The 23,361-nt window shown below is 33.2% G+C and overlaps 9 protein-coding genes across 9 annotated transcripts; 2 read left to right on the forward strand and 7 right to left on the reverse strand.

The window, feature by feature from the left end:
• Window positions 1-352: 352 nt before the first annotated feature.
• BX664DRAFT_321767 (Mad3/BUB1 homology region 1-domain-containing protein) lies at window positions 353-2,378 on the reverse strand. The gene is made up of 4 exons (XM_051543354.1): window positions 1,842-2,378; window positions 1,158-1,761; window positions 639-1,077; window positions 353-575 (listed from the first exon to the last, which is right to left on the reverse strand). The coding sequence occupies exons 1-4, from the start codon at window positions 2,363-2,365 to the stop codon at window positions 397-399; spliced, it is 1,746 nt and encodes a 581-aa protein (XP_051405204.1). The 5' UTR covers window positions 2,366-2,378; the 3' UTR covers window positions 353-396.
• Window positions 2,379-2,601: 223 nt separating this feature from the next.
• On the reverse strand, window positions 2,602-4,225 carry BX664DRAFT_25100 (putative RNA methyltransferase). The gene is made up of 7 exons (XM_051540294.1): window positions 4,176-4,225; window positions 3,876-4,097; window positions 3,630-3,813; window positions 3,226-3,569; window positions 3,069-3,151; window positions 2,822-2,978; window positions 2,602-2,761 (listed from the first exon to the last, which is right to left on the reverse strand). Exons 1-7 carry the CDS (start codon window positions 4,191-4,193, stop codon window positions 2,702-2,704), a joined length of 1,068 nt encoding a protein of 355 aa, XP_051405205.1. The 5' UTR covers window positions 4,194-4,225; the 3' UTR covers window positions 2,602-2,701.
• A 580-nt stretch (window positions 4,226-4,805) lies between these two features.
• BX664DRAFT_321769 (calmodulin) lies at window positions 4,806-6,174 on the forward strand. Its single transcript, XM_051543355.1, has 6 exons — window positions 4,806-4,932; window positions 5,097-5,249; window positions 5,504-5,571; window positions 5,634-5,749; window positions 5,866-5,963; window positions 6,047-6,174. Exons 1-6 carry the CDS (start codon window positions 4,930-4,932, stop codon window positions 6,056-6,058), a joined length of 450 nt encoding a protein of 149 aa, XP_051405206.1. The 5' UTR covers window positions 4,806-4,929; the 3' UTR covers window positions 6,059-6,174.
• A 38-nt stretch (window positions 6,175-6,212) lies between these two features.
• On the reverse strand, window positions 6,213-9,758 carry BX664DRAFT_272980 (vacuolar protein sorting-associated protein 35). The gene is made up of 10 exons (XM_051541201.1): window positions 9,543-9,758; window positions 9,390-9,486; window positions 9,024-9,330; window positions 8,753-8,960; window positions 8,608-8,691; window positions 8,007-8,546; window positions 7,370-7,930; window positions 7,182-7,301; window positions 6,569-7,123; window positions 6,213-6,491 (listed from the first exon to the last, which is right to left on the reverse strand). The coding sequence occupies exons 1-10, from the start codon at window positions 9,654-9,656 to the stop codon at window positions 6,252-6,254; spliced, it is 2,826 nt and encodes a 941-aa protein (XP_051405207.1). The 5' UTR covers window positions 9,657-9,758; the 3' UTR covers window positions 6,213-6,251.
• A 44-nt stretch (window positions 9,759-9,802) lies between these two features.
• Window positions 9,803-11,211, forward strand: BX664DRAFT_321776 (ADP-ribosylation factor family-domain-containing protein). Its single transcript, XM_051543356.1, has 6 exons — window positions 9,803-9,895; window positions 10,022-10,131; window positions 10,272-10,299; window positions 10,411-10,492; window positions 10,564-10,854; window positions 10,931-11,211. The coding sequence occupies exons 1-6, from the start codon at window positions 9,892-9,894 to the stop codon at window positions 10,962-10,964; spliced, it is 549 nt and encodes a 182-aa protein (XP_051405208.1). The 5' UTR covers window positions 9,803-9,891; the 3' UTR covers window positions 10,965-11,211.
• Window positions 11,212-11,630: 419 nt separating this feature from the next.
• On the reverse strand, window positions 11,631-13,589 carry BX664DRAFT_289846 (uncharacterized protein). Its single transcript, XM_051541859.1, has 2 exons — window positions 12,766-13,589; window positions 11,631-12,653 (listed from the first exon to the last, which is right to left on the reverse strand). The coding sequence occupies exons 1-2, from the start codon at window positions 13,571-13,573 to the stop codon at window positions 11,668-11,670; spliced, it is 1,794 nt and encodes a 597-aa protein (XP_051405209.1). The 5' UTR covers window positions 13,574-13,589; the 3' UTR covers window positions 11,631-11,667.
• Window positions 13,590-13,757: 168 nt separating this feature from the next.
• BX664DRAFT_321780 (uncharacterized protein) lies at window positions 13,758-14,792 on the reverse strand. The gene is made up of 4 exons (XM_051543357.1): window positions 14,601-14,792; window positions 14,291-14,448; window positions 14,120-14,222; window positions 13,758-14,051 (listed from the first exon to the last, which is right to left on the reverse strand). The coding sequence occupies exons 1-4, from the start codon at window positions 14,734-14,736 to the stop codon at window positions 13,936-13,938; spliced, it is 513 nt and encodes a 170-aa protein (XP_051405210.1). The 5' UTR covers window positions 14,737-14,792; the 3' UTR covers window positions 13,758-13,935.
• A 224-nt stretch (window positions 14,793-15,016) lies between these two features.
• BX664DRAFT_321781 (uncharacterized protein) lies at window positions 15,017-19,312 on the reverse strand. Its single transcript, XM_051543358.1, has 11 exons — window positions 19,071-19,312; window positions 18,829-19,038; window positions 17,924-18,766; window positions 17,526-17,819; window positions 17,178-17,450; window positions 16,913-17,080; window positions 16,474-16,846; window positions 15,803-16,387; window positions 15,595-15,735; window positions 15,367-15,515; window positions 15,017-15,307 (listed from the first exon to the last, which is right to left on the reverse strand). Exons 1-11 carry the CDS (start codon window positions 19,215-19,217, stop codon window positions 15,140-15,142), a joined length of 3,351 nt encoding a protein of 1,116 aa, XP_051405211.1. The 5' UTR covers window positions 19,218-19,312; the 3' UTR covers window positions 15,017-15,139.
• Window positions 19,313-19,681: 369 nt separating this feature from the next.
• BX664DRAFT_253820 (rab-GTPase-TBC domain-containing protein) lies at window positions 19,682-23,097 on the reverse strand (the record flags this gene model as incomplete). Its single annotated transcript, XM_051540328.1, has 9 exons — window positions 19,682-20,270; window positions 20,297-20,580; window positions 20,678-21,160; window positions 21,245-21,384; window positions 21,454-21,755; window positions 21,846-21,983; window positions 22,062-22,275; window positions 22,357-22,601; window positions 22,685-23,097. 9 exons carry the CDS (start codon window positions 23,095-23,097, stop codon window positions 19,682-19,684), a joined length of 2,808 nt encoding a protein of 935 aa, XP_051405212.1.
• Window positions 23,098-23,361: the final 264 nt, after the last annotated feature.

The raw sequence follows: 23,361 nt of genomic DNA on the forward strand, positions 1-23,361 counted from the left end.
CATCCAGGTCATCCATCCTCCCAATCATCCATGATCAGTCTAAAGATATAAGGAAAAAAAAAAAAAAAAAGAAAAAAGAAATAAACATCATTTGCTACATGTTATTGATAAACAGTTTTGGATCAACGAGACTTGGATTAGTGTAGATCTTATACATTATTGCTTTATTTATCATAAGTGATGATGCCAATTACCCTATTTTTTTTTGTACCGGCTACATTATCTTTACCGATTTTGCCAGTTGGATTATTTTTCCCTATCATTGTCAATGTAGTCAATCGAAAAAACAATATAAAAAATCATCAGAATAGTGTGTTGTTACAATAGGTTTACTGAGATAAAAAAAAAATAATAAAATGATAATAATACAATAGATTTATTGATATATATATAAAGCTAAATATTTTCATCTGCATATTCCCGTTTTGGTCGTTTCCATACTTGTTCATCGTCATCTTCAGAATCCAAATCATCATTTCTTTTATTGAACATGGCATTAATAGATTGTTGAGCAGCAAGAGTTTCAGTTGTATAATCCATAGTAGGTTCTCGTTGGACAGAGCAAGGTATAGTAGCTAGAGAAGTATATTAGTAACATATAAAAAAAAAAAAAAAAAGGTAATTTAAAACTTTGTTACCTTCAGTTTGAGAAGACGTTTTCTGAAAAGCACCAATATTGATGATCTGTGGTTGACCTCTTCTATTCACTTGTTGATATGCTCGTACTTCATCAAAGCTGACAGGTAAAGTACGTCCATTGGATGACTCGTATTCCACTTTTGCTGCGATTGTCATTGGTTTCTTTGAGGTGTCTGTGCTTGTGATATAATGATCGCCTAATTTATGATATCGATCCTGTAAAATCATCAGGAGTGATGAGGTTCCAATAGTTTCATCATCAGCTAATTGTTGACGATTGTATCGAGAATGATGGTGTGAGTGATGGCGTGAGTCGCTGTAAGTATGCTTGGATGAACCATTACGGATCAAGTCATCGTTCATATCAACGTGCCTATGTCGTTCATCAGTCTGATCATAATCTGATGCATCCATGGTTATTTCCTCTGATTGTCCAGCCTAAGTATATAATATAAATTGGAGTTAGTATCGTCCTATTTAATATTTCTTTGAATATTTCCTACATCATTCGAACTTACATCATCTCGGAACACATTGAATTTGGGTATAGAAGGTCGTGTAAGAGTTTGTTTTTGTGGTAAAGTTGCGCCAGCGAATGTTTCCACAGGTACCATGTTCTCTTGTCGTTTGCGAGAAAAAGCTGAGATAGACATATTTGGTGTACTAGAAGGTGATGTATCGATACTTGGTGAGGAAAATGGTGGTGATGGAGACGTTGACTGTGGACCTTCACCATCATCAGTAAAGACTTGAAACTTGAACGAATTGGATGGAGTAGAAGTTGTAATAGAATTCCCAAAAGATCGACTAGCTGAAGAAGATGAAGAAGTATTACTGTTGTCCCGAATGAAAGTCGAGTTGTTTTGCATATTGTTGTAAACATTCCTAGATACGGACTGCGGATGACGGGTATCAAGTTTGTGACCAAGCATTGTTCGTTGTCCTGTTCGAAGTAAAGATTGCATTTGATCTCGAGTTGGATTAGAAGTATTTATGGATTCTTCATGTTGTTTTCGATGTTGTAAACGATGAATAAATTGTTCCTTGGTTCTTTTTAATCTCCCTAATGGTTGTGCTCGTCGTTCGATTCCATAGTTTAAAATATCGCTTGCTTCTTTGTACCTTATAAGAAAAAAAGGAAAAGTAATGTTGAGTTTCTTCAAATGTATTTTGTTCGAGTCACGTTCATTCTATTGATTTACCTCTTTTGTTCTTCATATAGAAAAGCGTACTGTTCGTAAAACAGGGCTAGGTTTTGACCAATGCCTTTTTTCTTGAGAAATAAAAAGACATCTTTGGGATCATCCGTCCATTTTGCATATTCCATCCAGCAATTGAGATAGCGTGGGTCTAAAATATATCGAGGGTCGTCTTGAAACTTGTTTGTAACTTGTTCTAAAAGATCCACCAGTTGAGATTCATGATTCTGTCCTTCGGGAAACATTTGTATAGTCCACTGAAGATGTCTAACATAAACATCCAAAGGATCATCCATATCGTCGAGTTTTTCTAGCTTGGAAGCAAAGCAATCACGTTCTTGCTGAATCATACGCTGTCTTTCATCGTCAGTTGCCAGGCTGGATGCCACTAAGGCACGGGCACGTCTACCACCTTTCAAAGGTTGAATGTTTTCAAGATTGTTCTCCACATCTTCAAACTTGGGAATTGAATCGATAAGTCTTTGTCGTTCCGTTTCATCGAATATACTTGACAAATTAGACGCCATGAAAAAAAAAAAAAGAAAAAGAAAAATATCCAGTGGTCAAAAAAGAAAAAGAAAAGAAAATAAAAAAAAAAAAAAGGACTTACCGCAACAAATCGGACACCTAAAAAATTTAATCAAAAAATCGAGAATGTTTCCTTTTCTGATACAAGAAGACTGAACGATCATTTTTTGTATAATCATATCATTTTCTTTTGCCCATGAAGCATAAATCACATTTGTTACTGATAATTATTTAAGCATCTTTAGGAATCTATTATTTATTTCAATAATATCGTTAATCTACAGTTATTTTTTTCTCTCTCTCTTTTGTCTAACTATTACTACACTAAGACATATCTAAGATCCATTCTTCAATATCATTGGTTTGAAAACAGACAATACCATAGGTAATGATTCCTATATTAAAATGAAGTATCAGTATTACCTATCAAACATAATTACTATTTGTAACTTTACCTCTAATCGAAGATTTCTAGTTCCAATATTTTGACCAGGAGTGACAAATACGTCAAATATCTCGGATGCATCATCAGAACCCACTTTGAGATCTTCATCCGCTTCTATAGCTTCTTCTAATCCATGACCAGGAGCACCAAATGCAATCAAAAGATGTCTATAATGGAAAATATAACATAAATATTAAAAAAACAACAACAACATATATCCCATTTTATTTTCTTTTTCTTTTTTTTTTTTCCTTTACTTGAATGATTTTGATTTAGATGCACTTTCGTATATATCTTTTCCAGAATGATCACTAACACCAATTGTATAATCATAACCATCCTAAATATAATCAATACATTATATATGTATTAGTGAATTCATTTTTTTCTCTTCTTTTATTATTATTATCTTACCTTATAGGGAGATTCAGTAATCACTCTTGAAAAGGAAGATGACAAACGAATATTGTAACCCCAGTATAAACCTGCCTTTTCTCTTGGTACCTTTGGACTAACGATAGTTGCAGAGATTGGGATCTGACCTTTTTTTGTATCTTTTGCTGCTACTGGAGTGGCCAATTCCAACGTTACGCGAACACCTGGTTGTAATTGTTGATTTACTTTTGCACGACGAAGACATCCAATATCTACCAAGGTACCACCTTCTTTGAAGTATTGTCCAAGAGTCACACCTTCTCTATAAAGCGTCATATCTTCCATACTTGGATGATGTGGGACTTCCAACCGTGGCAATAAACCTACACAAAAGAAATAATAATAATAATAAAAAAAAAAAGAAATATCAAGTTCACACTTACCAGCTGCTTTCAAATCTTCATGAAATGGGACTAATGTCTTGCGCATATATTGAGGAGTTTCCATATGTTGAAAAATGCGAGCCAAGAATAAATTTGGATTAATAGGTTGCTTGGTTTTATTGGAAGGTCGATCTTCATAGATCACAATCTCATCCACATTGTGAATAGCCAAAGCACGTGCGATCTATCATATTAACAAAATATTCATTATTATTTGGGCATATATTCATATGTGTGTTATTTTACCTGACCAGCAAGGATCGTTTTCAAATCAAGAGTAGGGCAAGCATCAATAATACTACTTGGAATAGCAACACTGACTGTATATGAACGAGGAACACCAGAAATAATGGGTTTGTGTAATAATGGTTGATCTTGTTTTACTGTTTTTTGTTGTTTTCCAGGACGTTGTCGATCATAATCAGGACCAGATAAGAATTGGTTATCAAAGGATTTTGTTTGTTTTCGCTAAATATATAAATGTTATGATATTATATATATATAAAACTTTGTTTTCTTTATATTATGTGTAGAGAATATACTTACTTTTTTTTGATCTACCATGGTATTCTAGAATAAGAAAGAAAGAAAAAAAAAAAAGGGAAAAAAAAACAGAAAGAGCAAGAGCAATCATATCTTCTTTTTTTTTTTTTTTTTTTTTTTTTTTTGAATCTCCTATGCATCGGATACCAAATATGGACATGATCCAAAAAGGGATAAGGTGAAAATGATTTTTACTGTAGATTATCAAGAAGAAGAACAATTGAATTTATTATCATGAAATGTTGTTATCTTTTAATGGATTTTATAATGATTAATTCAAAAATAGATAAATATGTCATTCTATAATATATATATATATTTTTCATCATTTATGTAATTGATTTGAAAAACATTATTCTGATTGGCAAAAATCAATCCAAACTACCTCATAAAATAGTTATGTTTAATAAGAGTATGAAAAATAAAAAAAAATAAAAAATAAACAAATTTTGTTACTAAAGAAGAATATTAATATTCATTTTGAATGGTACTTAAATTGACAATTTTTTTCTTTTAGAGGCCCCAGTGCAAAAGAAAAAAACTAAAGGTGGTGCAAAGTTTAAAAGTCAGTCTTTAAGATGAGCAGCTTGGTTTTTTTTTTTTTTCTTCCTTTTTGTTTTTCTCTTCCTTTCTTTTTTCTTTTTTTTTTTTCTTTTTTCTTTTTCTTTCTCGTATTTTCTTTTCTTATTAGTCTCTTTTTTATATTTTTTTTTTTGACTCTTTTTTAACTTCAACAACTAATTTTATCTTATTTATCATGGTAAGGAACAAACTAGTTTCAGGTCATTTGGTTCAGATGAAAAAAAAGAGAAAAAAAAAAAAGGTTTCGAAGTCATATGTCACAAGATGTGACCTTAACTATACAATATATCTTTTATACTATTTACATATTAATGATACCTTTTTTTTTTTTTTAAATAATAGGCTGATCAACTTACTGAAGAACAAATTGCCGAATTCAAGGAAGCTTTCTCATTATTTGATAAGGATGGTGATGGTTCCATTACCTCCAAAGAACTTGGTACTGTCATGCGTTCTCTCAACTTGAATCCTACTGAAGCCGAACTTCAAGATATGGTAATTTTTTGTGCATTTCGGAGAATCTCTTTTTGGAAAGAGACGGGGAACGCGAAAGGGATATTATTTGATAGACAATGAAAAAAAAAAGAGAGGGTGATCTTTTTGATTTGGAAGAAAAATAAAAAGGGATATTAGAAGAGGAAGGGAGAAAAAAAAAAAGGGAATGTTGGAATCCGAGAAATAGGGATCATTTTGTCTTGGCATCTTTGGGGAGAATATACTTTTTTAACTTTTTTTTTTTTTGATATTAGGTCAATGAAGTTGATAGTGATGGAAATGGTATGATTGATTTCAGTGAATTCTTGACTATGCTTGCTAGGTAATTTCAAAAAAAAAAGACAAAACAAACGATTATTTATATACTAACATTTGATGATTTAGAAAAATGAAGGATACAGATTCTCAAGAAGAAATTCAAGAAGCATTCAAGGTGTTTGACAAGGATGGAAATGGTTATATCTCTGCGGCTGAATTACGACACGTCATGACTTCTCTTGGTAAATACTGATTTCTTCCTGATGATATATAATTCTTCCTCCTTTCCTCCCCTTCCTTTCTCCTCATCAATGGAAAATATTCTCATTCTATTCTTTCTTTTTCTTTATTATTATAGGTGAAAAACTTTCTGAAGAAGAGGTTGATGAAATGATCCGAGAAGCTGATGTGGATGGTGATGGTCAAATCAACTATGAAGAATTTGTCAAGATGATGGTAAGAAAGATGATTATTATAAGGTTCAAATCATTAACGTGTCTTTTTTTTTTTTTTTATTTATTTGTTATTGTCAATGGTAGATGTCCAAATAAACTCTGATACACTATGCATATTTAGCTAGTTAGAATTATAGTCTTTTCATTCTTTCCCTCCGTCTCCCTTTTTTTTTTGTTTTTTTAAAATCAAATAAACTTTTATATACAATCTTTTTGCGTATGTGTGTGTGTATGTTTAAGAAAAAAAAATAGATAAAATGTAGAAGTTTTATTAAATAATATAATATAACTAATCAACTGTAACTACTATACTATTGAATTTCTTGTTTTCTGATTCTGGATCTTGACGAAGTTTGATTTGCTGTAATGTTGACATAAAGTGACGGCGCATATGTTCTGCCATGGATGTTCCTTCATACTGTAATAAAGAGGAAGAACTTGATGTGAATGGATAGAGATCAGCGTCATCCAAATTGGATAAATGAGTATGAATCATATCGATTAATCCATTGACATATTCGGCTGTAATCTATATTGAAAAAAAAAAAATAAAGTTATTGAGATGACTTTTTTTTTTTTTTTTTTTTTTTTTTTAAACTGATTTACCGCATCATCGTCATTGCCATAATAGTAAATACATTGATTTAGAATTTCAACAAAGAGTTCCAAAGTGGTGATCATATCCATACAACTATCCGCAATTTTTAGTGCCTTTTGAAGACATTCTAATGTTCGTTTGTTGTCGCCATCATCACCATCCTTGTTAATCTTCCACCACAAGTGACTTGCCATATAGACTGCACGGCATTGATCTGGTTTTTTCAATAGCTTTGATCCATGTACAGCTGCTTTAGCAATGAGTATATTATAATGGTCAGTAGTAAATCCATTTGCTGTTGCCTGGTGTAACGCCCCAATGATATACGTAATGGCTTGGAATTGCGCTTTTGAGTCAGAAATCGATTCTTCATATACACTAAATCCCTGTACGAAAAAATCATAAGCCATTTCTTCAAATCCAGAAGTATTTGCACTTTGCCCTGCCATTAAATAGAATCGCAAACATTGATCTGCTGTTTCTTCGCAATTGGTATACAGGATGGTGATAACTTGATCAATAAAACGATACAAGGTAGTCGTCTTTTTTTCCCAAATATCACCCTACATAATAAAACATCATGATGTTAGTCCTTCTAATGGATATTCATGTTCGTAGTACCTTGGTATTTTGTATTTGGTATCGTCGAGATAATTTGAGGGAAGCAGTAATCAATGATGGGAAAGTAAAACGAATTCTTTTTCCTCCATCGTTCAATTGTCGCCTTGTAGCTGAAAGTAACTAGAAATAATAAATATCTTATGTCAGTTTTACACTTTTAATTTTTTTTTTTTTTTTTTACTTTTTACCAAAAATTGAGTATCATCATCATCAGATCGGAAAAGATGAATCAGTTTTGCAATTGCACCTTGTTCTTCAGATAAAGAGTCTTCATATTCATACATTGGTGGGAAAGAATGATGAGATTTTGTTGCTTGTCCTCCATGATAGTGCCCAGTAACATCCTTTTGGTCACGTAACAATACATCACATAGTTCCAATATGTTATGGACCTCTTCGGGAGTGTCAATGATAGTACCTTTTGCCAAAACATTTGTCACCATAGCCAAAGCCAAGCGGCGTCTAGTGTTATAAGGTTGTTGTTGAAGTAGAGATCCATAATTTTCTAGCATTAACAAAGTCAGTGTGGATTCATATTGCTGAATAGGTGCTGAGAGTAATGTCATCAAATGGTTTTCCGTCGTTTTGGAGTAGAGGAGATTAGAATTGGCATGCTCTGTGCATTGTTCCTTGCAGTATAAAAGTATTTGGTCCACATATTCCAGTTTGTTGGGATAGCAAGAAAGACAGAGATTGATTAGCGATACAAGGAGTTCTGTAATATCTTCAATAGTAAGATCCGGTCGGGCCTATGATTTATAAAAATATATAAATATAATTATTAGTACATGTTGATGATTTAATTCTTCTTTTTTTTTTTGTTACCTTGACTAGTACCACAATTCTTTGCCAAAACATTGCGAATAGTTCTACATTTTTAGGGATACCTCTAATTGTTTCTATATCATTGTCAGCATCTTCTTCCTTGTTCCGGGCAACATCTGTTTCTTCACATTGTTGTTCCACATTGTCGGTATTATGATCGATGTCTTTGTTGCTTATTGTGTCACCTTCTGTTTGAGTAAGCGTTTCCTTGTTATTTGTATCAGTTTCCAAGTGATCGTCTGAAGGCAACTGTTTATCGTCAGACTTGGTATTTTCTGCCTCTTGTGTTGAGTTTGTATGTGTGCTTTCCGATGTATCCATCCGTTGTTTAGTATTAACATTCCTTTTTTCCACCGACTCACCGGATTGTAGTCGTTGTTTTTCCAGTTCCATTTCCATTTCTGTTTCACGAGCGGCATAAGCAGTTAGACGATCGATAAGAGCAATAATAATCAATTTGATATTGACCTTTGGGTGTAATTGAGCTGTGGCATTGAGGAATGGTTCCAAAGTATGAAGGTGAAATTCGTCAGGAAACACCTATTACGAAGAAAAACAAAGGTGAGTCAACCAGTAACAATCCATATTTTGATTTGATTACCTGAATGATAATATCCATTAAATATTCTTGAGCAAGAACATCACGACAATTGACAGCTTCATTAAGTAGTTCAGGTAAAATGGCCTAAAATAGAAATCAGTATTTTTTTTTTCCAAAAAAAAAAAAAAAAAAATAGTTTACTTACAGATTTATAAATCTTGAGATCAACACCATCCAATTGACTCAGGCGTTCTAAATTTGTACCAACTAGAATCCGTAGTTCCCGTCTTTCAATATCTCTTTTTTCACGATCTCTTGAATGACCATGATGCTGTAATCGTATCCAAAGTTTATTCATTTCTATAAAATTTGTCAAAGTAAATCGAATAGATTCATGAATATTTGCTTCCACACTAATAATAATAATAATAATAATAATTAATAATCTTTATCACATGAAATGAATAAAAACTTACTCCACTTGAGGACAAACAGGTAGATGATCCCTTGTAAGTGCGCAAAGATAATATCGTAAGAATAAGCCACGCATTGGATGTTGTACACCACGAGCCATTTCCATCATATCACGCATAATTTCACGAACAGGAGCATCAGGCATACTCATATAAGCGGCACCAACTGTGATCATTAAATAGAGACGCGGTATAATATTTCCTGCATATTGTACTAATTCATACAAGTCTGCCAAGTGGTGTCGTTCTGTTTGGTGAACTTCTACAAAATAAGCTGTCAAGTGTCGAAGAGAATCAAATATCGCCATATCTATAAATAACATAATATTTAAATATATATATATATATATATTGAAAAAGAATACTTACAAAGTTGATAATACGATTTAGGAGTGAGATTAGAAGTACGTAGTTCTGCTAACATATTTGATGCATATTTCAAACCATCCATAAGTTTGTTTTCATTCTACAATAAATATAATTAAGTATATAGTAAATTTGAATATAACATGCTTTACTTACTAAACAGTTTCTCATATGATGACTTTGTATTTTAACCGTGTTTAAGATAGTATCTAAAAGTTTACTTTGGTCTTCCAGTTTAACAACTGGAAGGTTGTTATTTGTATAGTTCATAATAAATTAAAAGAAAAAAAAAAAAGAACGGGTATAAAAGAGTAAAAAAGAGAAAAGAAACAAAGAAGTGTTTCAAAAAGTTGGATTTTTTTTTTTTTTTTGCAGTTTGATATTTGGGTCTCCGTATTGCCTTGCGTGTTTTTTTCTTTATTTTTTCTTTCTTTCTTATTCGTTTCCCTTATTAAGTTTCTTTACCGGCTTTTTTTATATCCATACAATACATCTAAAAAAAAGAATGGGTAAGCAAGTAGTCGTCAACAATTTTGATATTAATACAAAAAATTAGAGTGGACCAAAAGAGATTTTCTTATCATCCAACCTTTTTACTAATTAAAAAAAAAAAAAAACGATCTTGGTTTTCTTAGGTGCATTATTCAGCAAAGTACTGTCCAGTCTCTGGGGTGAAAAGGAAGTCCGTATACTTATTCTAGGTTTAGATGGTGCTGGCAAAACAACTATTTTATACCGATTGCAGGTATATAAAAAAGAAAAAAAAAAAAGAATAAAAATAAAATCAGAAACAACAATGAGGACCTTAGGAAACAATGATGGATATACTCTTCCACTGAAAATAACAAAAATGAACTGACTCTTATTTTTTTTTTTCTTTTGTAGATTGGAGAAGTTGTATCTACCATCCCAAGTAAGTAACCTTTTATTCATCGCTATATATATATATATATATATATATATATATATATATATATAAAGACTGAAGAGGCTGTTTTATCTAATCCCCTCTTTTCTTTTATAGCCATCGGATTCAATGTGGAAACAGTGACTTACAAAAATATCAAGTTCCAAGTATGGGATTTAGGTGGACAAACCAGTATAAGGTAAAGTTAGAGAAAAAAAAAAGAAATCAAGAGGAAGATGACTTTACTAATATATATATATATGGATATAGACCTTACTGGCGATGTTATTACTCCAATACCGATGCTGTGATTTATGTTGTAGATAGTGTGGACAAGGACCGAATGGAAACATCAAAGGAAGAATTACATGCCATGTTGGAAGAAGAAGAACTCAAAGATGCCGCCTTACTCGTTTTTGCCAATAAACAAGACATGGAAGGTGCATTATCTTCAGCTCAAGTAGCCGATGCTCTTGGATTATCCACCCTTAAAAACAGACAATACTCCATTTACAAAACAAGTGCCCTTAAAGGTGAAGGTTTAACTGAAGGATTAGACTGGTAAATAGAAAAAAAAAAGGACGATTGATATATAATGGTATTCATTTTTTTTTATTATCTTTCCTTCACTATTTAGGCTTGTCAACATTATTCAAGAAAACAAACAATGATCTGCCCATTATTTTTTTTTTTTTTTTTTTACATCATATCAAATATCCATCCAATGTTTTAGTTTAGATATTCTTTCTCCCTTTTACAAAATAATATATTACTCTAGTCGTAGACAATTTCTCATTATCAGCACTTTTTATTTATTTATTATTATTATCTTCCTTCCACGTATATATATACTCTTCTTCCACTCTTTTCGATCATCTCATCACAAACATGAAAATAATAATAATAAAAAAAAAAAACAAGAGTCCTTTTTTTTTATATTAAATAAACAACCTATAAGGATACAAAAAGTATTATGATTAGCACCAGAACATAAATAACGGTTTTCTAACAATTTACTAAGTTTGGTCCATGCCTTTGAGAGGTTTCCAAAGGTTTCATTTTCAAAGACGTATCTTGGTGTAAAAGTTGAAGTTCCAGTCTTTATACTGTTTTTGAGAAAAGAAAAGAAAAACTCTGGCAGAAAAAGGAAGAAAAAAAACTCAGGGACAAAAAAGAAAAAAAAAATTGGAAAGAGTAAAAGACATACTTTTTATTGGGTGATGTGGATAGGTAGCAAAGAGACCAAAAATAGACAAAAATGTTATTTGCTAATTGTTGATTTTTCAATTTTTTTTTTTTCATAAATTGAATAAAATTTTTTTTATTGTAATATGAATGAAAGATATATACACTAAACTAAATCTAAACAAATCATCATCGTCGTCGTCGATTGCCAAAAGAACATTCCACTGCTCTTTGTCCTAAAATTGCTCGAGCATAATCAATGGCATCAGGCAGAATGCTTGTACAGTCGTTGAGTTGTAGTTTCTTGAGTGTTGTTTGACGTTGATCCACGAGATGACGCAACCCAGATCCAGTGATTTGACGGCTTCCAGAGACATTCAGTCGTTCCAAGTGTACAAGTTGTGAGAAAGCATCTAGAACCGTATTGGTGAGAACAAAAGAAAAAGCGACAGACGCCACTTGAAGTTGAGGTAAATGATGAATAAGATCACAGAGATCTTGTTCACTTAGATCAATACAATCATCCAGATAGAGTTCGCGGAGAGGACAGCCAGGGACACTAGTCAAAAGTGAGCACCATGCATTACTATTTAGTCTTGAGTAACTGAGATTGATCACGCCAAGGGTAGTACGGTGTGCTTCTATAATCGGTAAAAACTCCTCATCCTTTAAGATCGAATGCATCACGGTGAATTCGGATAAACCTTTTCGTGAGGATTCATTGTCGTCCAATGCGTATGGTTGCCAAGTATATAGTTTGGGCGATAACAGAGTACCGACGTGATAAAGCTGTAGATGGGGTAATGATTGAATACGAAGGCGATGTTCCAAAATATCCAGAGTACGAGGTAGAATCAAATGGGTGAGATTGGGACATGACAAAAGGACAAGATCCACATCTTCCAAAGTCATATCTGTTACTAGATAAAGTCGTTTCAAATGTTTGTTGTTGGGTATATCGCGGAAGAGGGCACGATCCTGTGATTCAAAGCGTGTGGGTTCTGGAGTTGATTCATAATAAAAATGGGTAAGATTTGGACATAGCGTTGATAGTTGTAAATAAATATGATTAAGAGCGTGACCACATCCATCCAAGTAAAGATGAGTCAAATGATTTCCTATCAATCGTAAAGCGCGATTGAACACCATCAAGTCAAATTTTGTATCAGCCAGTCCTAAAAAAAAAAAAAAAAAAAAAAAAAAAAAAAAAAAAAAAAAAAAAAAAAAAAAAAGGATTCGTCTACAATAAATCATCCAGTCATCTCTTCTTTTTTTTTTTTTTCTTACCAAGGTATTCTACATATTGACAACCTTGATTTACTAATAGTTGTAGAGCATAATCCGTCTTGGTGTTATTTGCAGAGAGTGAGAATCGACGAAGGTGACGACCGCAATTGTATGAGAAATAACGTTTCAATGTATGACGAGACACAGCATTATGTTTGGTGGCTCCCGTGATAAAATCCATGTCGCGCCACATACCAGACCAACCTAGTAAAAATCGTTGCCAATGCTTGCTGACTTGCATACAGGCCACACGTCGGTGGAAAGGAAGTTGAGTAAATATAAGGTCCAATACATCGTACGGTAGGATCTTGATAGGGTCTCGTTGGCCATGCATCTTTTGAGAATTCAACTTGATTTTGTTTTCCATGTCGGATTTCAGAGAGACTAATAATGGATATCTTGTATCTGTTGTAGTCACCTTTTCACAACCACGTCGATAGGCTTGTAGTGCTAAAGAAAATCGTTGCTGTAAACATAGAAGTTTACCAAGACGGAGGTAACCTTTGGATACACACGGCGAAAGCTTGACGACAGCCTTGGCATCTTTAATAGCTGCTTCCCAATCCTTCAACTTCTCCAGTGCGGCTGAGCGACTATCCAGTAAGGTAATATGAGAGGGTTGCAAATTGATTGCTCGTGTAAAGTAATCCACTGCTTCTTTGTATTGTGAGGTCGCGAATGCTTGTCGTCCATCTTCAAAATAATGCTGCCAGGATGCCTTCACTTCATTTGTACTATAAGAAGAAGTTTTATTTTGTTTTGGAGCTCTAGATAATGTAACATCATCTTTGACAGATCGTTTGTTCATAATTTGACAATCAATCAATGAAAAGAAAAAGAAGTTGATTTTTTTTTTTCGATTGTACCTGCCAATTTTTTTTTTGACGCGGATGTTGAAATTCAGGTGTTGCTCGCTACAAAGAAGTACACATCTCTACTCTATTTCAACTGTTATCTCCATCATCAACAATCATTTATAGTTTGATTACATTGCTCATAGATTAGATCAGAGAGAAAGCTATTGTACTATTAATAAGAATATTTTCTTTATGGTTCAGTTTTTCCATTTTCTATTCATCTAAAAGAGGAAAAAAAATGTAATCTATCCTAATTTCAAGTAAAAAAAAACTGAAGTCTAATCTAAATAAAGTGTAGAGTGGTATTTCTAAACTAATTTTGTTGTTCAGTGGTGAATAATGGATTGTTTCGAGCTTCATCATATGCTTTTCGTTTCAAAGAATGTTTCGCTACTTCTACATCTGTTCGAATATCACAGATAAGAGCATCTACAGATACAAAAATAAAAAAAAAATCATTCAATCATTCATTATTTCATTCTATATTGCTACTTTACCAAGTGAAGGATAATTTTGCTCAGGACGGACGTATCCCATTACAATCACACGCATTTCACTACCATAGAAATCTTGAGGGAATTCATGTAAGATATGCACTTCCTAAAGAAGAAGAATAAAACCAGTTCAGTTTATTCTGTTTTACCTTTTTTTTTTTATGCTCCACTTACTGCTGATCGTTTTTCATTCTTGTAATAAGGATTCCATCCAAGACTCATTACCATAGGATACACTGTTGAATTTACTGGTCCAACTTGAGCCCATCCATAATATACCCCAACATCCAATCCTTTATACATTTTCTCCAAGGCTTCTTCATTGAGATTGGCTACATAAAAAAAAAAAGAGATAAATACAAAGAGAGGAAGAACAAGTAAATCAGTAATCAATAATAAATAAAATAAAATAAAATAAAAACGCGTCAAGGAATAATCCATAGAAACAATCAAAAAAAAATTTCACACAAGATATATATATTACCTGTAGGAATCCCTAATTCTTTAGACCCTCGACCAAAACCTTTCACGACAGTACCAGAGATAGTAAATGGGTAAGGGTCGGTAGGTACTTCAGGACCTACAAGTAAAGGACGGTCAGGATTGATGTTTTGTGACATTAATATATTTTATATAGGAAAAATAAAAAGAAAAAGGCAAACAAATGATAAAAAAGAAGGTGGTGGAAGCTTTTTTTTTTTTTTATCTACAAAAACGCCTGCTCCAAGAAAAAAGCAAAATATTCAATTGCCGCAGTCCTTGTTTGTAATATTGGGTTCTGCTTTTGTCAGCAAAAGATGTGCCAATGAGAATATCAGACCGGATCAATAAAAGACCGAATCATTTTAATAGAACCAATTGCATATGATTAATTATTATAAAAAGTTTATTTTGTAAAGTATTAAGTAGTAATAGTAAAAGAAATACAAATAAGAATAAATGACTAAATTGGTATCAAATCAATAATAATAATAATAATAATAATAATAAATAGAGGGAAGGAGGGAATATGATGATGATAGTTCATATTGGACAAGTTGTAGTGATCGAAGGAGGATTCAATAAGACTAATTTGAATACATATTCACCATCGGTTTGATCAGGATCGGCCATCACACCATAGACAACATCTCCAATCCTATGTTGAAGGCATCGAATACGCTCTCCACGTATTACTTGATCCAACTGTCCCTATTGAAAAGAAAGAAGTAAATATCTTTGAATGATAATTGATATGTAAAAAAACTTACTGTGATGGCATGACGGATTTCAATAAACGAAGTTTCAAACGCAACTACATATGGCCAAATAAGAGCATAAGATTCAGCACATCCTTCCCATTCAATTAAAAAATTGGATCTAGTACGATTTCCTTTGGCATTGACATAAAATGCATATTCTAAAATAAATAAATATGTGGAGAATTAGATTCTCTTGATGAACATAAAAAAAAAAAAAACAAAAGAGAGAGATCTTACCATCATAACATATTAGATAGTCATTCAATGGAGTCCGGAATACTGAGATATGTTTCACTGGTAATCGAATTTTCAGTCTTGATTCATGCTTTTCACGATCAGTAATAAAAGTCAATTGTGGATCATAAGGGTCCAACATTGCTATATATATATAAAAGAGAAGAGAAAGAAGATTAATGTTACATATGTATATATAAAACAAACTTACGTTGTGTTCGATCTGTTCGTTGCATATCAACAATCATAATACCACGATGACCAGTTATCCATAATTTCGTATTTGATAACTCCACAGCCCAAGCTTCACAAGGTATATAGCATTCTTTAAACTTTTTTAAATAAATATCTGTGGAAGAGATAATATAGGAAGAAGAAGCACCAGCCACTGTTGTAGGTACCAGCCGTTTCAGTAGAGTAGGTTTCTTGTCCGTCATTGCTTGAGGTTTACATGGTTCCAACATCGTGATCACTGATTTCAAAGGGGATACTTTAGGTACACATACCAGAGTGCGTTGAAGACATGTACCAACATAGAAAAATGGAACATTGCTTTGAATTTTTCGTCCAATCGGTTGATTTTTATAGCCAACACCCAATTTCCCATTCATTACGTCTGTCAAATTATATTGCCAAAGTATCTTATCTGCCAATACCAGTAACATTTGAAATTCTTCAATGACATGAATATGTGTGACGTGATCCAAATGTAATACTTTGTGTACAACACCATCGCTATCATTTTTGCCGGCATAAACGCCATCATCCATTGCGAACACAAGAAGCTGATTATTTTCTAAGAAAAAAAAAAAAAAAAAAGAGAGTGAGCCAAGCATAGTTCTTAAATATATATATATATATAAATTGAAATGCTTCACTTACGGAATGGTACTACTTGATTGATGCTTTTATGTTTGAACTGACCAGGTTGCACAGCTGTATGTATGGTCATAACTGCATTAGGTGAATGGTTGTAAGCTTGTAATTGGTGAATTTGATCGATCCATGGTTTCCTTGATGCTTGAGATGATGCAAATAAAACATATTGAGAATCTCCATGCTTTTTCCGGCCCAAGTGTTGAAAGAGAAGAGGATGTCCTTGTGTTCCCATTGGTAATACGGCATTGTCGTTTTCTGTTGAAATCAATCCTCTTCTTTGTTGACTATGACGTGAAGACATCAATATACTACTGGTTCGTTGAGGAGATGGCAAGTAGGTTGGTATAGAGACGGCCAAAAAAGGAATGGCTAGTGGCTGGTGAGATACCAAAAAAAAAAAAAAGGTAAGTAATTGAATGCATAAATGTTTATATTTACTTACTCTTCGAACTACAAGATAATGTTTTTCAGCACGGACCCATTTGACCTTGGCTACCACAAGATAATGATCAAACAAAATCACTTGATAATCTGCAGCATCCAAATTAGGCCGTTTGTTCAAAAACCCTTCACGTTCAATCCGTCTTCCAGGTTCTAATAGTTTCAAATCCTATAATTGGAAAAAAAAAGATATATTAGTAAGTATATATATATGTGTGTGGTTTTTTTTCAATTTTAATATTCTTTTTTTTTTCTTCTCTTCTTACTAATCGATCTGATTTCCGTCTAAATGACAAATGATGATGAATGTTTTCCAAATCAAAACGATTTTTGGCATTCCCAGCTTCCACATTGACCTTGCTTAAGAATTCTCTGACCGTAGTCATGACTTTGGATAGTGTATCATAATCAGGATGTTCAGGAGAAGTACGTTTCAAAATAGCACCTAGAAGGAGAGGATAGCGACCTAATCGAGTAGTTGGTTTTGTCAAATAACCATTCAACTCTAGTTTATGTGAAGAAGGATGTCTTTCTGTATACTAAGTGCGGAAAATAAAATACCATTGTTAATGTCAAAAATAGAAAAAAAAAAAGAGAAACATAGGCATACTTACTTCTGCAAAGGCATCAAATTTAGGATTGAGATAACGTTCCTTTTCGTAGATAAATTTAGCTTCATGTTGATTGGCACCATAATCAATGATCATAGCAAATGAGTCGACATATTTGAGCAAGATATCCCCAATTTCCACCACAATAGGATGATCGTTTTGTCGTTTTCTTAGTTTCTTGGCAAGTTTGGCATGTGCTTGATGTATATTTGTGATATTGGAAAATACTTTATCCACAAAAAGTTGTCGCCGTGTCAATGGAATAATAGATTCTGATAAAAGAGGTTCGATCCACATCTATCAATAATAATAAATTAATAAATAAATAAATATAAACACAAGTCAGATATGATGATGATGATGATGATGATGATGTTCTATTACTATTCGTGGAGAATTACCTTGCCTAAATAGTCCAAATCCATCACAAAATTCACTTCAGTGTAAATAAGTTCGCATATTGCTTCTTGACGTTTTCGTTCCAAAGTTGATACAGAGTTCAGTACATCATCAGATACCATTTCTGCCCAGGACATTTGTTCTCGTTGTCGCAAATATGTATGTGGAGTTGATCTAGAATCAAAACTGATTTCGGTACCTCGACTTCCTGTTGTTGTTGATGATGATAAGTTGGATACGGTAAAGGTTTTTTGTTGTCGTTCTCTACATGAAGGACTATAACATGGATGAATACTGTCACATGATGATGCATAACATCGGGTCAATGGCGTGAATACACCATTCACAAAGAATGTAGGTGTGGCGTTTTCTTTTTTGGTGATCGCTGCGGTCGAATATAACCCAATGTCATCGTCGTCGTCGTCGTTATTCACATCTTCATCTTCTAGCGTTGTGATTGTTGCTGTGGCAAGTGTATTTCGATCATCAGTTGTTGTTGAATAATCACTAATTGTACTTCCTGTTGTGATCGTTCCAGCCCAAGTAGTACTGCTTTGATTATCGCTGTTACTATTGTAGCTACTATTGGTTGTTATCAAGGTTGTTGTTGCTGAAGCTGGCGTCAATGTTGATGTCATTGTTGTTGAAGTACTAGTTCCATGTTGCTGCCGATAATTGGGTTGGTTATAAAAAAGGAGATCTTTGAATTGATAGATATCGGTTGACGAATCCAATAAGACATTTTCGTATAGTACATCATGAAAGCAACCTTGATCACCTAAAGCACGACCCACTTTCAATGCTGTCCATCGAGAACGGGTACCAAGTATAATCATCAATTTATCCTAATAGACGAAGAAAGTGTTAAAGATATCGATTATGGGATCATTCTTGAAGTTTGTCTTACCACAGCTTGTTGACCATCAAAAACATTCTTGTATTCAATACTATTCTTGATACGATCATTGAGAACCATACGTTGCATAAATTCCTGAGCCACCACAGATAGGAGATAAGGATAAATAGTTGATTGTCGTATAATTGGTGTATGCTTTGTTGATATAGTGTTATTGCCATGAGCGGTCGAATCAAATAAAGATTCACGAACATGGATTGTCTCCCAATGAGATCGAGTAGCATTTGCTGAACAAGTTGGATTTTTTGCCAATTGAGATCGAGAGCGTGAAAGTATTGATAAGGAAGATGTTCTACTTGTACTCTTGCTTGTGTGAGAATGCCGAGAAGAGCCGCTGCTACTATCATTGCCATTTTCCTTTCCGCTGTCATTGATGGCATAATTGCAAGACGCAAGGGGCACCATCTTGATGTAAAACAGGTGGGAGGGGCAAAAGAAAGAATGACAAGAAGAACAGTCAAGTAAAAAAAAAAAAAAAAAAAAGAGTTGAAGAAAAAAAAAAGAAAAAGGAAAAGGCCAAAAAAAAAAAAAAAAATAAAGTGTATTTTACACTGACTGAAAGAAATAGACCAAAAAGATGAACCAAAGCCCGAGAAAATTACAAATATCATAGGCTATATTTTGACTCAGCCATAAAAATGTCAAATTTCGATTTTTATTTATAAAATCACAAATTACAACCAATAGTTGTTTTAACAAGGTAAAAAGAAAATAAATAATAAGCTATATATAAAATGGAATTCAAACAATAGTACTAATCAACAATAGAGGGGAATAAAATAATAGTAATAATAATAATAATAACAATAATAAAGCTTTCGGTAATATGTCCAAATAAGGGAATCTATTCTTCATCCGCGTTGCCATTATATTGTTGTAAGAGCTTTTCCACTTCTTCCAGAACGTCACCACCTTCATCATCCTCTTCTTCTTCATCCAATCCAAATAGATTTTCTTTGTCTGTGATTTCATCTTCTTCATGAGTATCATCTAGTTTACCATCACCAATTTCCTTATTGAAAGTATCACCAGAAGAAATATCTTGATCATCGAGTTTGATTTCCTTTTTCTCGTTGTCGTTGTCCAAATTTGATTTGTGTTCAACTTCGTTGACAGAGCTCGCCAAAGAAGAAATTGAAGGTTGACTACTACTTGATACTGATATTAAAGATTTGGAAGGTGGTGAAGTTGGTACACCAGGAGAGGCTGTTCGACCACTAGGTAATAAAGAAGACTTGCCATTGGTAAATCTGGCACCAGTTGCAAGCAAGTTTTCAAAGATTTCACGACCAAGACTTCGTTGTTTTTCAACCACCTTTTCAACCAATTGGAATGATTGAGCAAATTCATGATCAAAGAAGTTCTCCAATATTTCATCCGCCAAGACGATCATCCTATGTTTGGATAATAAATCAGTGTGAATATAAATGTTCCTGTGTCATGTTTTTAGATAGATTACCTGAGTGATTCCTTTGATAAGAAAGTATCTTGTGATTCCTTGTCCGCAGCGCCTGAGTCTTTGATTTCCGCATATTCAAACGCATGATGTAAAAAGGTGGACACCGAATTTAAATGATCTTCATCAGATGTATCTCGGAATATCCATAATAGTGTTTCAGAAAGTTCAAGTACTTCTTCTCGATTCAATAATCCATCCTTGTCCAAATCATGTAGATTAAAGAAAAGTTGAATATGATCATTCAAATCACCTTTCACAATAGAAGCAATACCACATATGGCATCCTAAAGCAATTTTTTTTTTAAAAAAAAAAAGAAATGAATAATATTAATTGAAAAAAAAGGGTCGATAAAGTATTTTTTTTTTTATTTATATTTTTACCTGAAGACTGACAGTTCCCGAATTAGTCACATCAAATAGTGCAAATAACCGTTCCAGTAAAAGTTTCCCAACCTTGAGCTGCCTTTCGCGTTCAGGTTCATAGTCTTGATTTGTCAATTTTGCCCAATTTGCCAAAGATCCAAAGAAAGTTTCAAACGAAGTCAAATCCATACGAGATACAGTAGAATTGGTATTTGTTGCTGAGCTTGAGGAGGAGGAAGAGGATGGTGTCGAAGGATCATAACGATCATGTCGATGATGCTGTTTGTAATATAAAACATTGTAAAATTTGTCGTAAATGACACTGAGCTCATCCTTGTTGAGACCCGCCGTATTGTCAATGTTTCGAATAGTTGATCGTTTGGTGAATGACTCGATACCTGCTACCACCTTAAGTTGATGTGTTTGCCGCAGTTCTCGTACCTTTTCATCAGTGATGTTTCCAAATTCGCGATACGCTACAAGTAAAAGCTCATTGAATTTCTATCAAAAGAGTAAATAAACAAAATAGAATGACGTGAGTTTTTTTTTGTTGCCATCATGAGATAAGATAGAGTCACGGTTTACCGTCAAATGTCTTGCTTTGGGGTTTTCCGAATCCGGATACAGAGGTTCGTTCAATTGACTAAAATAGTGTTTCAGTACATTGATAAAAGCACCATCGTCGTAGGTTTCCAAGAGAGCATCTCCATTGATTTTCAGAATAGCTAAGATATGATAAAGCCAAGTTAAAAAAAAATATCTAATCTCTCATTTTCATTCTATAAACCTATTACCTAAACCAATTTGGAATAAAACCTTTGGTCCATCCATAAAGAAGCAATCAAGTACACGAAAGGCGAGTAACAATGGCATAGAGTTGATATATAGACTGAGGAACCATGGTAAACAAGCGACTGATAGTTGAATATCCTTTTTCTTGAAATGGTTGTGTAGTATTGGCATGGTCGTTTCTAATAAATGTTCAAAGATGATTTGATCCAGAAGAGCACCATACATGGACGTACTATAGTATCCAGGCAACATGTCATCACATAGTATACTCAAAGTAAAAAATGCTTGCTCTTCACTCATATAACTAAAAAAAAAAAAAAAAAAGCGTTATACTACAAACCCCCCCCTTTTTTTTTTTTTGAAAAACACCATTCAGCATCATCATCAATCTTACATAAGAATTGCAGAAGTAACAATATTCATAGCTTGACAATACCCAAGTTCAGGATTTTTCCATGAGTAAGCGCTAAGTACACGTCGTAAACTATTGATCCCTTGAGGTGTTTGATAGGCTGAATATTCTGGTAAAGATCTATACACAAAAAAAAAAAAAGATTCAATTTGATTGAGTTAACATCTGAGAGAATTCTTTGATGTATATAATTCTTACCTATTGAGATCCTTTTCGATTTCTTCCAAACTAAGAGAACTCTTGTTTTTGTTGTCTTCCAATAATTTGTCATATAAACCTTGATTCATAAAGCGAAGATAGATGGATCCAGAGCACGTTTCCCATATTTCACCACGAAGTCTATTTGGTAATCCAACGCGAATAAGTTTAGAGAACCGAGTAGTTTTTGATATGGTCAAATTGCGACCATATTCTATTGATATATTTGAAAAAAAAAGCAGTAATATGTCAATATAAGAATAATCTTTCACTCTCAAGGAAATATATAATGTACCTTTAAAGAATTTCTTCCAAAGCTTCATTTTGCTTCGATCTTTAAGTTGACGTGCGTCACCAGGGAATCCAAATTCGAGACCCAAACCTCCAGGCATTTTATCAATATCTTCATAACCTTTGTCGGCCACCAATGCTGTAGATGGGCAAGTTGCAAGAAACCGTTTCATCATTTTCATATACTTAATTTGGTTGCGTAAGTTTTCAGTCATTAATGTTGTAAACGAATCGAATTGTGTTTTGGTGCTAAAATAATAATAATAATAATAGTAAAAATAAAACAAGAAAAGGTAATTAATAAGAAATGATATACATGTAAATGAACTTACACTTGAAGATCAAATTGAATTGTTGCTTGATGCCAATTGAGAATTTTCAAGGAATAAGCTTTATCGCTGAGTCTCTCCACACGTCGGATGGTATACAATGGTAGAACAGATTGATACTGAGAAGCTTGATTAGTTGAGTAAAAGGTAAGATAGGCTTCTGATACAGATAATTTTCCACGATAATGTACAATTCGAGATGCTGTTTCGTCAGTATTCTCTGAAGGTTCCTCCACAAGAAAGAAAGCATCCACACTTTGTAATAAATGTTCAGTTGATGGTAATCGAAATTGGAATCTGAATCGATCATCACGTTTTTGAGCTTCCAAGTTAGTTTTCAAAGGTTGTGATAGGTTGTTGATATTCGATGATGAAGGTGTTCCATCTTTGTTATTGTTGTTTGTGTTGATAATCATTTCCTTGGTACTTTGTGTTGTATCTTCTGCTGCGTCAATATCGCTATCACGAATATCAATAGCAATTTCACCACCAGGAGAATGTTCCAATGCTGTACTTTTCAAAAGACGTTGCATAGCCAACCCAGTAAGTTGTACCAAGATTCCATGTACTTCATCACGTTTGAAGAGATTGGAAAAGAAGTGCTAAGCCAAATATATATATTTGATAATAAATGAGTAAATAAATTTATCATCTTTTCTTTTATATATATATATATATAT

Source organism: Halteromyces radiatus (genome assembly GCF_025201355.1).
Source record: "Halteromyces radiatus strain CBS 162.75 chromosome Unknown BX664scaffold_1, whole genome shotgun sequence".
In the NCBI taxonomy this organism is placed as follows: domain Eukaryota; kingdom Fungi; phylum Mucoromycota; class Mucoromycetes; order Mucorales; family Cunninghamellaceae; genus Halteromyces; species Halteromyces radiatus.